The sequence below is a fragment of the Labeo rohita genome, chromosome 20, assembly GCF_022985175.1.
Source record: "Labeo rohita strain BAU-BD-2019 chromosome 20, IGBB_LRoh.1.0, whole genome shotgun sequence".
Taxonomy (NCBI): domain Eukaryota; kingdom Metazoa; phylum Chordata; class Actinopteri; order Cypriniformes; family Cyprinidae; genus Labeo; species Labeo rohita.
The window spans coordinates 12122469-12139111 of record NC_066888.1 but is presented as its reverse complement, the minus strand read 5'-3'; the positions used below and the strand labels follow the sequence as shown (position 1 = coordinate 12139111).

General features: G+C 32.7%; 1 protein-coding gene across 1 annotated transcript in view; it reads right to left on the bottom strand.

Annotated features, from left to right (window-relative positions):
- Positions 1-3343: 3343 nt before the first annotated feature.
- The window catches only part of pinx1 (PIN2 (TERF1) interacting telomerase inhibitor 1), a 37134-nt gene continuing 23834 nt past the window's right edge, over positions 3344-16643 (bottom strand). The window contains exon 7 of the mRNA XM_051139423.1: positions 3344-4158. Within this exon, the coding sequence (XP_050995380.1) occupies positions 3511-4158 (648 nt within the window). The 3' untranslated portion in view covers positions 3344-3510. The remainder of the gene's footprint in view (positions 4159-16643) is intronic.

The window sequence follows — 16643 nt, the reverse complement described above, 5'->3', positions numbered from 1 at the left end:
ATATGAAATATCAGAGATGTTTCTGACCGTGCCTATAATGTGGGTCAAGTTGTGTCGCTGGACCACTTTGTTTTAATGTATTTTAATATATTTTAAATCTCATTTCTCCATCCCTAAAGGACAACATAAGCTCACGTCTTACTCCACTCCCCCTCTACCTATTTAAGGCTTTGACAAAATAATCTGCCCTTTATTTTTTTCTGAGAAACGATTGAAACAGTCTCCATCTTGTCAACCCTCCCTTTTTGACAAGCACCTCAAAGGATTCTGGACATGGACCATGGGAATAGGTAGGATGTAGCTCCATTATTTCATCATCACAAACGGGTTTGACGATGCTTTCAGATTTACCTCAGAAGCAGATGCCATTTATAGCGGCAGTCATGACACATAAACAAACTAAGCCGTTGCTGTGGCAGATTCTACAATTATTGTTCTGAGTAACATAAGCTGTCCGTTTCCTTTTCCCTCTTTTTGCTCCATACGCCCACTCTGACTCCAAACAAGATTATCTTGTTGGGGTTTCGGCTGTCCTCTCAAAATGGCGTATTTTTTGAAAACGTTACTCTTTGATCGTGTCTTTAATAAATTCACGACAAAGCTGAACAAAGTCCACGAGAACGTCAGCTCCATTGGATTTGATTAATCTAGTAAAACAGGACATCCTTTGGTACCGCAGATTTCTAGAGGATCAATATTGACCGTGCGACAAGGTCATTAGGATTTTAAACAAAAGCGTCGTATTTGCTGCCAGTTACTCTGCAGCAGCTCAAGACTTCAGTCATGTATACTTAACATACATTGGATAAGCTCGGCCCAATGGACGACATTATCATTATGAAAAGACCTCAGACCTACACATTAGTTTGACAAAGAAACGCAGTGTCACGCCAAGCGGTGTACTATTAATCAAGCACCTTAAAAAAAAGCAAAATGTATTTGTTTAGCGTCGTCATTAAGGATACGTGCATAATAGTTAAGATTAAATTTAAGTCCCATGATGCATGTCCCAAAACCGTCTATTTGTATAAATCGTACTGACAGTAAACACTGCTGACAAGTTGGGCTGGTCAACTTATTCCAGAAAAGACAAAAACAAATCTGGCCAAATGGCAGATGCGAATCAAGACTGAAATAGGCTACTGAACTAAAAAAAAAAAAGTAGTTTTGTATCTTATAAACGAATTAAGGAATGCAATGTTATTTACTTAAACTATCTTAAATGATCACTTAAATTACTCTTCAGTCGTTCTTTGTGGTAAATGTTTTAAAGGGAACAATAGGAGCGAACAGGCAGACACCTTTAGACAATTTGTACAAGCAATATTCACAGAGCTGGTTTGTCAACATTGCATAAGTTATGCATGTAAAAAATGATTTTTTTACTGTAATGGAGCCTGATGTGACTGTCACCACCTGCCACAAATTTCACAATACGCGACAGAAACAATAAATGAACTGTTTTTAAACACAGTAACCTAGTGTACTGCATGGACCATGACTTGGAAAGTTTTACACGGATGTGGAAAAATATTCAAATGAGACCTTTGTTTTGAATGTTATTAGTCATTTTCAATCATTTCAGTCCACGATGATTTGAAAGAGTGTATGTGAGCACGGTTTAATAATCAACAGTAAAATCAGACAATTTAATATTATGACCAGTACTTCAGATTTGGAGAAATTTAGCGTTATATCACGAACTGTCCTCTGGCTCAGGAGAGAATGGGTGCCGTCAGAATGAGAGTCCAAACAGTTGATAAAAACAATATTTCACAACAAACTCCAACCCATCAGTTAACATCTTGTGTAGTGTAAAGCTCTGTGTTTGTAATAAACAAACCCATCTTTAAGACGTTTTAATGTCAAACCATTACTTCTGTTCAAAATACATAGTCTGATATCCATTATATTTCTTTCAAAGTTGTTTTGTCTGAAACAGGAGAGAAATATGCACAGATGAAGCATGCTTTATAAGCGAAAACAGTCAAATACAGTTCTAAACAAATAGGTCTGAGGATTTTGATGCGGGAGGACAGCAAGTGGTGAACTTTTGCACTGGTGGAAACATTATTACGGATTTATTTTGATGAGGAAAAACTCATCTACGTCTTAGATAGCCTGGGGGTGAGTACACTTTAGCAAATGTTCATAGTTTGGTGAACTATTCCTTTGACAAGTTGGTATTTTAATTAGAATTGAAGAATTTAGCCATATTAGGAACGACAGGAATTCTATTAGTCCAATATAAACTACAACAAAGCTACATAACTGATTTTGACTAATTATATTTGTCCAGTTACAAATCATTACACATTCCTTCTCACCGGATTAGTCATATTTTCTCTAAAACTATGTTAAATGCTCTAAAAATGATCAACACATTGTGTTCAAATAAATATTTGCAGAAACATTTTATTCTGTTGCTTATACATTTATATTTGGCTTCATTTTGAGCATTCTAGGGGCATATAATTTTTTTGGAAAGCGAAGAAGTCCTCCACCTTATAAAACATTTGAAAAATCATTTTAAAAACTATATTAATTAAATAACCTCTATAGGTGCCATTTAAAAACATGTAACAAATATCAGTGTTTCCCCTGCCATTATATAAGGGGGGCCCCCCTTTAAGGTCATGTAACTTATTTTCTATATAGCACCAGATCACAACAGACGTCATTTATGGTCACCTTTCCTATAAAACAGGTCTATACCTTGTTCTTTTATTAAAAAAAACGAAATAGTCTTATATTATTTATCTTATTTACACAATGGCATGTCATTTCTGTCTCTAACGTTACGTGGTCACGCGGACAGGATCGCAGAGTCCATTCATGAAAACGGAATTTACTCTATAGCCCAGGATGTTGCAGAATTCGTCAATTTTTGGATGAATAAATCAGAAGTAGGTTTCTCACTTAATTCGAATCGCGATATGGACTAGTGTCTGTGAATATTAAAACGCAAAAAGACATTTTAAATATGAATCCTTCATGTTCCGCTTGGATCTGTATGAATGAATGGCGGAGACGCGGCTTTGTTTCTACATAAATAGTGAAGCACATGTTAAAAAAAGAAAGAAAAAGAAAAAAAAGATTGTGGGGCCCTATTGTTCAAAATGTTGAAATTGAGATTCGACTTATTTTTTTTCACCAAAATAAATGTTTTTGTTATTACACAGAGAGTAATGTACAGAAAAAAGCACCATACCATTGGTATGGTAAATCCAGCTTTGAAATCATAGGAATACATTACATTTTAAAATATATTCAAATACAAAACAGAATTTTACTGTTTTTACTGACGATAAAGAAAAACCTTATCTTACACATAAATGAAAACAACTGCACATACGGTTTAGATGTTTTTAATATTTTGTCAAAGTTTAAATATAGAGATACAACCCAATTCTTAATGTAAATTCATAGTCATTCATTTTGGTGATCTCAATATTAAAATCATGATGGTATCAAAAAGTCGAGTTTCGAGAGCAGTCAACTGTAAAAAAATCATTTTTTCTTGTTCTTTTTGGGCACCCCTTCCTCAGCTGCTCCTTCCTCTTTCTCCTGTTGTCTCTTTTTCTTCTTTTTCTTTTTATCTGAAACTTTAGGGTACATATTCTCAATTTCTATTGTTTCAACTTCATCTGCATGAACCTCTAAAGATGTTTTTTTCTCCTTCTTCCTCTTTCCTGTGGTGGGAGCGTCTTCTTCAGTGGCGCTGCACACTTCAGTCCCCTCCTCATCCCGCTCCTCTCGTTTCCTCTTGTTCTTTTTCTTCTTTTTCTGTGAGTGATTTGGCTCTTCAACGGTCTCTCCTGTTACTGAGGTCAGTGCGTCTTCCTGTATGTCATCTCTATTACTATCCCTGTCCTTTTTCTTCTTTTTCTTCTTTTTGGACTGTTCCATATCACTAGTATTTGGGGAGTCATCCATGGAGGCAGATGTAGCCAGTGGAGATGGGACATTGCTGCTGACCTCAGATGAACATCCGGTTGGGTCTCGTCCTGCCTGAGCCTTCTTGAGCTGGGCCATCCGCTGGGCGAAATACTCTTGCATAGTCAGCGTGCTGGTTACTGTGTTTAAGTTTGTTTCTGGGTTTGGATTAGTTTCTGTGTCCTCTTCTTTCTCTTCCTGAGAGTCAGCTCCACTGCTTCCCTAAGTGACGAATATAAAAACGCAAAATTATGACATGAAAGAAAAACTTAATTTATTGGTTAATTATTTGATGATGAAGATGGACAACTTATTAATTTTTTTTATAATAAAAACTTTAAAAAGTAGTATTATTGTGATTGCGGAACAATTATGTAACAATTTAATAAAATATAAAATCTATAATAAAATGAAAATTATATAATAGCTTTAACAGACATATAATAATATTAATGATGATAATAATAATAAATTATTATTATTATTATTATACAGTGTGCTATAAAATTCAAAAATCAATGTATTGGTTAATTTTATCATGCTGATGAGAAGATGGACAACTTAATTGTACAACTTATTCATTTTCTTATAACAAAAACTAATAATTATTACTGTGATTATAGAATATTTTTTATAATAATTTAATAAAATATATAATAAAATAAATGAAAACTATATAATAACCATAACAAATGTATAATGATAATATTCAAAAAAATATTACTATAATTATTATTATTAGTAGTAGTAGTAGTAGTATTAGTATTATTATACAGTGTGCTATAAAAATCTAAATCAATTAATTTGATTATTAATTATTAATTAATGATGCTGATGATAGACAACTTAATTATACAACTTATTAATGTTTTTATAATAAACTAAAAGTATTATTATTGTGACTGCAGAATATTTTTATAACAATTTACTAAAATATATAATAAAATAAAAACTATATAACAATAACCATAACAAACGTATAATAATAATAATAATAATAATAATAATAATAATAATAATAATAATAATTATTATTATTATTATTATTATTATTTTATTAAACATTGTACTATAAAATTACAAATCAAATTATTGGTTAATTTTATGATGCTGCTGATGAAGACGGATTAATTAACTTTTTTAATGATAAAACAAAAAAAAAAGTATTATTATTGTTGTGATTACAGTATATTTTTATAACAATGTACTCAAATATTAAATAAAACAAAAAACATAACCATAACAATAATAGTAATAATAATAATAATAATAATAATAATAATATTGTTTTTTATATTATTATACAGTGCACTATAAAATTAAAAAATTAAATTAATCAATTAATTTATTGGTTAATTTGATGATGACGATGATAAATTGTAATACTTCTACATCTATATTACATTTTATAAAGATCTAACAAATTATCATACTAGTGTAATTATACGCTAGATTTTATTTTTTATATTAAAAAATATTTAAAAAGTGTAAAATCTAATCAAATCTAGAAACAGCAATATAATAATTATAATAACTTACAATAATAATGTGCAATATTAATATTATACAATACTTTATACATTAACCATTAACAAAAAATGTATAACAACAATATTAGTATATTGCATCACATTACATAATAATAACAATAATAATAATAATTATAACAACTAATTATTATTATTAGTAGTATTATTATTCTGTAGCTTTGTTGCAGTTATAATTGTTATAATAATTATCATCATTACAACTAAAAAAAAAAATAAATAAATAAATAAAAAAAATGCTGGTTTAAATACAGCCCAGCACTTGGTGAAATATGGACAAACCCTGCAGTTGGGTTAAATGTTTAACCCAACCTTCTGGGTAGTTTTAATAACTAAACTATTGTTTAAAAATTACTATACGTCTAGCTTAAAATGAACCCAAAATAGGTTGTAAATGAAAAATCAGCCACATAATTACTAGAGGCATCAGCGATAATCAAAAGGTGAACATTTATTAATAAGCTATTTTAAAAAATATATTATTTATTCAATTTATTAATACATGTTCATTTATTGAACATATTAATAGACAATTTCCAACCTATTTTGGGTTAATTTTAAACAAGAAATGCAGTTAGTCAGGTTAAATAAAACTACTCAAAAATTTGGGTTAAACATTTAACGCAACTGCTGGGTCAAAACAACTCTATCGCAGGGTTTGTCCACATTTCACCCAATGCTGTGTTGTTTTTAACCCAGCATTTTTTGGAGTGATCTTTAATAACAGCAGTATTATCACAAAGATCAGACAAAGAACTCAAAAAGCAAGCAGAACATCAGCAGTGAGAGAGAGACCTGTCTGTTAGGTCTGAACAGGACAACCCGTCAATTAATTTAAAGAACCATGATGCACACACCCCTATGTATGTGTGTCATTAAACGCTTAAACAGCTGTCAATCAACTTCCAGTCATGCTGAGACTTGCTCCAAGTATCTAATGACATCACTGAACTTCATCTGAACTATCTGCTAACAGACATTTACAAAACACTCTTAGTTCAAATAATAAAATGTATCACAAGAAAAAAAACATTAATTGTTCTCAATCTATCAAGAATCTGATTCTGTTAATGTCTTTATATATTTTTACACTGTGTTGTATAATATTCTCCACCATGTATATATAAAGAGGAAACAGATTCAAAAGGGGGCGTATCTACAAGTCTCTGTGTAAATGGCTGGATTAAACAACTGATTCCTGAAAAACTTGCCTGATGAGTGAAGAGTCAGTGCTTGCGTCTGCCAAACTAAGACAGTGATTATAAGCATTAGGAGAGAGAACAAACTTTTTTGGCATAACACACAGCTTAATCATAACAGGCCAAACCGTAGCAAACCACAGTGACTACGTTGAAAGACCACAGAGGAACACTTTAGATTAAACTGTCGTCCTCCAATACTTTATCACGGTGACTCTCTCTCCCATTCGTCTTCATTTTGCTAATGGCCTCCTCAATGCATAATGATTTGCAGTGAAGAATACCCGCTCTGAAGCCTGCGCTAAACCACGCCGGTGCTCTACATTACGCCAGAGACGCAGGTGAAAACGGCATTTTTCAAAAGATGTATGGAGGGACTGGACAAAAAAACAGATTGCAAGGTTTTGTACAGCCAAGAAACAACAAAATACATATAACTACTTACAACGTTGAGGTTAAAGCATTCTATATATAAAGAGTGAAAAACAGTTTAACTTAAACATTACAATAAAATAATATGATTATTAGTACTAGTAGTATTGTTAGCATTATTTTAAGTATATTGCAATATAATATGTGACCTGGACCACAAAACCAGTCACAAGGGTCTTTTTTTTAAATAAACAAGTCTTATCTCGCGAAACGATCGGTTACTTTCATAAAAAAAATACATTTAAATACTTTTTAATCTCAAACGCTCGTCTTGTCTTACTCTCCCTGAACTCTGTGTACTCTGGCTCAAGACAGTTAGGGTATGTCGAAAAAATCTGAATGTATTTTCTCCCTCAACTTCAAAAATGATTTCAAAATCATCCTATATCTCTGCAGAAGTTCCGACCCAGTCTTTGCAAATTGAACATGCAAAGAAGATCAAACACCCTTAACAAAAAAGGTAAATATAGGACGATTTTAAAATTGAGGGAGAAAATACGATCAGAGTTTTGCGACATACCCTAACTGTCACAAATCAGAACAAAAACAGTCCAGGCAGAGTAAGACGAGGAGCATTTGGCATTAAAAAGTATATAAATTGCATTATTTTTATTAAAATAACCAATTGTTTTGCTAGATAAGACCCTTCTTCCTCGGCTGGGATTGTTTACAACCGCATTTGGGATCGTTTGAAGCCGCATTTTGGAAGTTCAAAATCGGGGCACCATATCAGTCCATTATGTGGAGAAAAATCCTAAAATATTTTCCTCAAAAAACAATTTCTTTGTCTTAGTCAATGGCACCTGAAATTATTTGGCCACCAAATACTTTTTAGGCATTCAGCATAAAAATAAAATGGAATGACATGAGCATGAGTAACTGATGACAGATTTTTTCACTTTCGGGTGGACGATCTCTTTGAGAACCAGTTCTTGATCAGTTCCCAACCCTATAAAGTGGAGATTTTTATCTGGAACTTTCACAATATCAATTTTCTGATAATGTACTCACCCCCATGTCATCCAACATGTTCATGTCTGTCTTTCTTCAGTTGAAAAAAAAATTAAGGTTTTTGAGGAAAACATTCCAGGATTTTTCTCCATTTAGTAAACTTCAATGGGGATCAACGGGTTGAAGGTCCAAATTGTAGTTTCAAAGCAGCTTTAAAGGGCTCAACATGATTCCAGCTGAAGAACAAGGGTCTTATCTTGCAAAATGATCTGTCATTTTCTTGAAAAAAAAAAATAAAAATTTATATACTTTTTAAACCACAAATGCTCATCTCGCACTAGCTCTGCGTTGCACGTCTACGACTTCACGCATTACGTTGGAAAGGTCATGTACGGCTAGTTCTTTGTCCATGTACTTTGGTTCAAAAAGGTAGTGTAGAGTGAAAAACATCAAATTTTCTCCTCCATCTTCAAAACTGTCCTTTTTTGTAAAGGGCGTTTGACTTTCTTTGCACATTTGCTTTGTTAACACTGGGTCTGTACTACCACTTACGTCATGCGTGACCTTTCCAACATGACTACATAATGCGTGTCAAGCTAGTGCAAGACGAGGATTTGCAGCTAAAAATGATAGAAATTACTATTTTTCTTAGAAAATGACCAATCATTTCCCCAGATAAGACATTTATTTCTCGGCTGGGATCATGTAGAGCCCTTTGAAGCTGCGCTGAAACTGCAATTTGGACCTTCAACCCGTGGTCACCACTGAAGTCCACTATATGGAGAATAATCCTGAAATGTTTTCCTCAAAAACCTTATTTTCTTTTTGACTGAAGAAAGACAGACATGAACATCTTGGATGACATGGAGGTAAGCAAATTATCAGGGAATTTTAATTCTGGATGTGAACCAATCCTTCAAAGCAAAGTTGGTGGTAAACCAGGACCAATGTTCTAGATGGTCATCATGATTACAAGTTGCTGCCACAGGTCCCTCAAAAGTTGGAAGTCGCCAAGAGGGAGACTGGAGAACTGCAGATGTAGGCTCATTAAAACAGAAGTCTCACTTTTCCCTCCAAATAAAAGAAAATCTATACTTCTGGTTTGGGGGGGTAGACCGAAAGAGGTCTTCAGAGGAGATGCGGCTGACAGCGTGTAGCAGGGACTTAGAGAAACGACTGGGGGGCATTTTGGAGTACACTGTGAAATTACTCTCCGGAGAGAAAGAACGCGGAGAAGAGGAAGAGGGATGGAGCGAGTGGGGAAATCCTCTTCATCGGAGAGGTGGTGATAGTGAGTGTGTGTGTGTGTGTGTGTGTGTGTGTGTGTGTGTGTGTGTGTGTGGTGCGACGTCTCACCGCCTGGGGACCTCCATTAGGCTTATCTCTCTAATGTGCCGAGAGAAGTGCTGCTGGTAGCATTCCCTCAACAGTGCTGAGCACGGATTGGGTTATACCACACACATGCAAGCACATACGTGCACGCGCACACAAACAAACAAGCCAGCAGGAAGGCTGACACGAAGATAACGCAAGTCCAGGTTTCATGACTGTGCTTGGACGTCCTAATGAGGGTGTAAACACAACAAAAATGGCCCCCGAATGTTCTCAGACGCTCTCTGGCTTCTTCTGCTCTCCACATTCCCCTCGTTCTTTCTCTCCTCCTGGCAGATGGGAGGCCCCAGGAAGAGGATGCGTTCCCTGAACTGTGTGCAGTGTTCAGATAAGGCCTTTGCAGCAGGAGCTATGGGCTCTTTCCTGCTCCGCTCTCCCCAGGCATGGGTGGCTGAGGGGTGGGGGGCGGCGCGGCAGCGGGGCTGGACTTGGAGGGGGGTGTCGGGACGTTCAAAAGGCCGCGTCGAGGAAACCGAAGAACAAGACATCGCCGCTGACGCCAACACATTGCAGCAGACAGTCCGAAGCAGCCAGGGACGATGGAAAAAAAACGTTGTCGAAATGTGTTCACGGACCAAAAAAAACCCAAATCGTGACAACACTCTTGAATTTGCTGCTGAAAACTGCAACTAATTTGTCCCACTCTGTGCTATGTCAGAGAGTCCCTAATTTATAATACAAAAGTAATATTCCTTCCTGCATAGAGACACGACGCTCTGACTACGCTAGTTTAGCACTGCAAATGCTGCGTCAGCAATGAGAACTTCTAGTGTCCAGGGATTAAAGACTGCAATATGGTACAATAACACTGTGCTATATATAAAGTTATGATTATTTCCAGTACTGATATTTCGCAATACTTTTACAATAATCCCAGCAGAGAATGTTTAACTGTCACAAATAAATGTATAGATACATTAATACAGTAAGCATCCAATACAAGCACGGTTCAGATAAGTTCACAATTTGTTAGTAGTCTGCTATAATATATATAAAAAAAAAAAAAAAAAAGAATATTGCTGGAAAAAAATTTTGTATTTCTATATATATATATATATATATAAAACATATATCTATATCAATATATATGTTATTTGTTTACATATAATTGTGTTTATTCAACTTATATATATATACACACACACACACACACATATACACACACACACACACACACACACACACACATAACAAACACTGCGTGAATGTGCGCTTTGGTCTCACTTGTTTTGTATCTTGCAAACCAAACTTAATTGTTCTTATATTTTTAATTTATGATCCCTGTTTTTATATTTTATATATTTAAATGAAAAAAGAAAACTTTTAAAAACCTACATAATTGCATCTGACTGTATGAATAACTGTAAAAACTTTCCAGCGATTAAAGACTGCAACTTGGTGCTAAAAACAAAAAACAAAAACTGTGCTATATATGAAGTTATGATATTTTCAAACACAGACATTTGCGATATAAACCTCAGCTGAGAATGATAAACAATCAAAAAAACAAAAAGAGTTTTACTATAATAATACAGAGAGCACACAGTACAAACAATTGGTTAATAGTGTGCTATTGTCATTTAAAATAAAATAAATATTTAATAAGAAAATATTTAGAAAGTGTGTTATTGTGTGCACTGGTCTCTCTCGCTCTGAATGTATCTTGAAAACTACACTTCTAGAATCTGTTGTATTTCCAAAATTATGAACTTAATTATTAAAAAGCTCTTAAAATGTACATAATGGTGCCTGACTGTATGAATTAAACTGATTTGGCTCACAGCGGGCATCAACTATACATAAGAGCACAATAAAAAGCTGGAGTTGAATGACCAATCAATCTTCATTTGAAGAAAAAAAAAATTCTTGAAGACATCAACACTGTGTTTTTCTCTTCTTATCCCCCAATTTTTGAGGATGGAAGCATTTGAGGATAATTTACTCCTTTGAGGTTTCCAAGTTAAACTATATTCTAAACAAAATAGATCCCGGCCCATTACGCTCACGGGCCAATGGATAATATTGAGACGATATCGGGAAGAGGGCTGATTGTGCGAGTGTGTTCTCATTGTCCTGCCACTATTATAAATTTGGTGGTGGCCTGGGCTTATGGATCGGGACCCAGATTACCCAGCTGTCCCTCCCTGATGAGGAGGAAGGACCCGCCGCGCCATCCTTCATACCATTCACGTGGGTGGACAGCAAAACAGGTGGCACCCACGCAGTACAGTACTTTGCATGCTTTAATGAGTATTTTAACATGTATCATGATATAATACATTTCATGAATGCAATGTAACGAAATGAAACAAAGCAAATAGTCCAATTACATGTCGTCCTTTGATTCATGTTCTCTTTAAATGTTTGAATCGTAATGCTCTTCTTTACCAAGGAAGACACTATGTAAATCATGTACACAAAACTTTAGACAACATGTTAGAACAGATACAATCAAATTAAAATAAAAGGATGCATTCAGACGTTGCCAAAAAAGGCTTTATAACAGTTGATCAGAAGTTTAAACAGATATGGATACAAACATTATAAATATTATTATATATTATTGTGTGTACACACACACACACACACACACACACACACAGTTATTATTGTTATTAAAAAAGACACACCAAATACATTCTTTCAGCTTGCATGATTTATTATACATTTTATACTAAAAAAGTGATTACGATTTAAGTATACAATTACATTACAAAAAAGACAGCAATAATAAAATTATTATTATTATTATTATTATTATTATTATTATTATTATTATTATTATACCAATTTAACATATGCCATGCAACCTAAACTACTTTCTTTGGTGTATATTATTATTAATTATTATTATTCTTATTCTTATTAAAAATAATAATAAATAAATACTTATCACAATTATTCAAATTAAATAAATACAAAATTATATTACAGAAGATGGCAACACTAATAAATTATAATTATAATAATTACTTATAATAATTAGTAACAAATTATTAAATATAAAATTATATTAAAAAAAACAAAAAAAACAGCAATAATAATACAATTCTTCTTCTTCTTCTTCTTCTTCTTCTTCTTCTTCTTATTCTTCTTCTTATTCTTATTCTTATTCTTATTCTTATTCTTATTCTTATTCTTATTATTGCAAGTTAACATACACCATGCAACCTAAAAGAATTTATCTGGTGTATATTATTATTATTATTAATATACAACCATGCAACCTAAAATGTATCTGGAGTATATTATTAATATTATTATTAATTAAATTATTATTATTAAATTAATACTTATTTATAATAATTATTCAAATAAAAGAGACAGCAATACTAATAAATAGTAATAATAAAAATAAATTATTATTATTATTATTATTATTATTAATACACAAATTGAACATACACCATGCAACCTAAAATAATTTCTCTGGTGTAAATTATTATTAACAGAATTATTATTGTTAAATGAATACGCATTTATAATAATTATTACAAATAATTAAATATACAATTATATTACAAATAATAAATAATAATAAATGATAATTAGTAGTAGTAGTAGTAGTATTAATTAATTAATTCATTCATTAAATTATTATTACTAAATTAATACTCATTTATAGCAATTATTAAAATTAAATAAATATACAATTATAAAAAAACAACAATAACAAATGTATTATTATTATTATTATTATTATTATTATTATTATACAAATTTAACATACATCATGGGACCTAAAAGATTTTCTCTGGTGTATATCATTATTATTAATGGAATTATTATTGTTCAATTATTTCTAATAATTATTACAAATAATTAAATATAAAATTACAAAAAACAGCTATAATAAATCATTATATTTATTATTATTAGTAGCAGTAGTAGTAGCACCATGCAACATGAAATAATTTCTTGTGTATATTATTAAATAACTAAATCATAATAATTATTAAAAACAATGAAATGATCAATGCCAATAATTAAAACAACGAAACAGAAAGAAAGAAGAGTGAATAAAACGGGTCAAATGAAGGTGTAAGTGATAAAGGGGCATTTGAATAACAAAGACCTACACCTAATGCAAACAGTAAGCCGGCGTGATGCAGACCTCTCCACCAACCCCAGACTTCATTACTTATCATGAGTAACAAATGGCGACAACGCGCTGCATAGGGCATCATCACTAAACTCTGCTTGCTTTACATTGTAAAGTGCTTGCCTTTCCGTGCCCTCCAAGGAGCTGATGTGTCAGCCCCAAGATGGAGGACACACCATTTATTCTCTGCCTTGCAGTGATTTATTAGATTAAACTGGCGGTGATTAAATGCAAGCCGAGGCCCACGCAAACAGCAGCGGTGGTGGCTCTCAGGAGCGGCAGGCGGTTAGCTTCCTCTATTCGTACTGTAATCACCATGCCAGGGCAGCCCTGCCTGGGCCAACAATGACTTCAAGAGTTGGCCATTTCAGTTACCCTTTTTAGTTAATGCCGCTTTTATTTTCGCACTAATTTGTACGTGTCAGTGGGTTGGCATGGGCGTAAAGCCAGTTGCCGGAGGGTATGTAGTAGGCAGTCATTTCGGTCTGTTTCTTCATTATTCTGTAGTCCTGTCAACAGCGTAAGGGAGGCCGTGCTTTTGTTTGAGGCAATTAGATGTTATCTGAGAACATATTAGAGCTCTCCCGCTCGAAAACAAACATGCCTTTGAACACCGGCGCACAGGCGTCCGTTACTGCATTAGTTGAGAAGTTAAACATGCTGGAGCACATGGTTACAACGTGCAAATGCACACTGCTGTCTGCTCCTAAATGAGCGCTAATTCTCCAGTCATAATATGCCGTGGGCAGATCCAGTCATGTTAAAAAAGTAAAAAACTTTTTTTGAAATATTTATAATTAGCGTTTTGTAACTTTTTAATGTGTGAAGAGAGTACATGAAATGAAAGAAATAGAAAAAATTAAATCTGAAATTGTTGCGAGTCAGATTTGAACCTGCACCACCCACATAAGCACCAAAACACAATGCTAATCACCAAGTCATGGCTCCACCATGAATTACTTTTTCTGAAAGACATTTAACACTTATTTAGCATTAAATTGATAGTGTTAGTATTTAAAGAAGCTGATTTTTAACATTCATTCAGCTTTGCCATCACAGAAATAAATTACAATATATTTAAAAAAAAAAAGAAATAATAAAAAAAAAAAAAAAAAAAAAATATATATATATATATATATATATATATATATATATATATATATATATATATATATATATATATATATATATATATATATATATATATACAACAGAACAATAACACAACAGAAAACAAAAATAGAATTATAAATTTTTTTTAAATAGCACAAATATTTTACAATTTTATTAGATGTTTTAGTACTTTCTAATCAAATAAATGCAGCCTTGGTGAGCATAAAAGATTTAAAAATAAATAAATAAATAAATAATAATAATAATGTTCTTACCAACCTCAAAGTTGTACATGGTAGTTGGTAGTGCAAGTTTAAAAAGCCTAATTGATTATATTGCGTTTTTTTAATATTCTGTATTTATTTAATTTGAATTATTATTATAATTCAATAATAATAATAATAATAATAATAATAATAATAAAAAATATACATATACAATTTTATAAGAATTATATATATATATATATATATATATATAAAACCAAGCTCAAAGTTGGTACATGGTAGTGGAAGTTTACAATAAAAAATTAAATTAAATTAAATTAAATAGGGGCAGATCTTTCGAGTTTTATCGTCCATCTCTCATCATTATCTAATATTAGAATTTTGTATTCTGTTAAATGTGTATGAAGCTCAGTGGTTTTGTTATGTGTGCTGGCATATTTGGAGCTCAACTTTTGCATCCTCAGCAGCATTTCAGTATTCAACTCCACCCACCAGCCGACTCCCAAGCGGCCAATGACATGGCTGCCTCTCGCCCCTTCACCGCTTCATCTGCCAAATGGCGCAGCCTCTTCTCCTCATTTGGTGAGGTGGCGGCATCGGGGGAACGGGCGAGTCAACTGGCCGGCGATCCTTCATGAGGACGGGCGTGGGCTGATTCAGAACAGCTACAGGTACCACCCTCCAGTCTGAGGGCTTTGTGCTGGAGCTGGCGTGGGAGTGGGAGAGGCCACAGGGGGTCACACCAACCCCTGGAAACACAGCGAGAGGAGATGCCTGACCGCCTAACTGGAACCATGGAGACAATCCCAGACACAAACTGTCTCGGTGCTTACTTTATTAAAAGAAATCCCAATTCATTACATTTGTAATGAAAAAAAAACACAACATATAGACCGTGTACGTATGTACGTACATAGTACATTTACATTTATGTAGGAAGTGCGCGGTTTAAACGTATACAGATGTACATTTCTCTGATTAAAAAAGTTCCTAACAATTTGCAATAATTCATACACTACCTGTCAAAAATTTTTAAACAGTAAGATTTTTAATGTTTTTTAAAGAATTTTTTTCTGCTCACCAAGCCTGCATTTATTTGATCCAAAGTACAGCAAAAGCTGTACAATTTTGAAATATTTTTATTTGAATATATTTTAAAATATTATTTATTCCTGTGATCAAAGCTACATTTTCAGCATCATTTTAATATGATTATATGAATATAATATTATCATCAGTATTTTAAAAAAAGTTGAGTACATTTTTTTCAGGATTCTCTGATGAAAGAAAGATTCAATAATCTGTATTTATCTAAAATAAAAAGCTTTTGTAACATTACTATTCAAAAACTTTAATTTTCTAAAAATTATTTTATTATTATTTATAATAAAAATAAAAATAAATGTTTTTTGAGCAGCAAATCAGAATATTAGAATGATTAGAAGGATCATGTGACTGGAGTAATGATGCTAAAAATTCAGCTTTAAAAACACAGGAATAAATTACATTTAAATAGAAAACAGTTATTTTAAATAGCAAAAAATATTTCAAAATTGTACTTTTTTTTTGCTGTACTTTGGATCAAATAAAAGCAGGCTTGGTGAGCAGAAAAGATTTCTTTAAGAAATATCCTGAATCTTCACTTTATAAATTATTAAAATATTCAAGCACAATTTAAAAAAATGAATAAATAAAAAGAAAACACTGCAAGATTCAGATTGCAATATAAGCATGTTATGCTCAC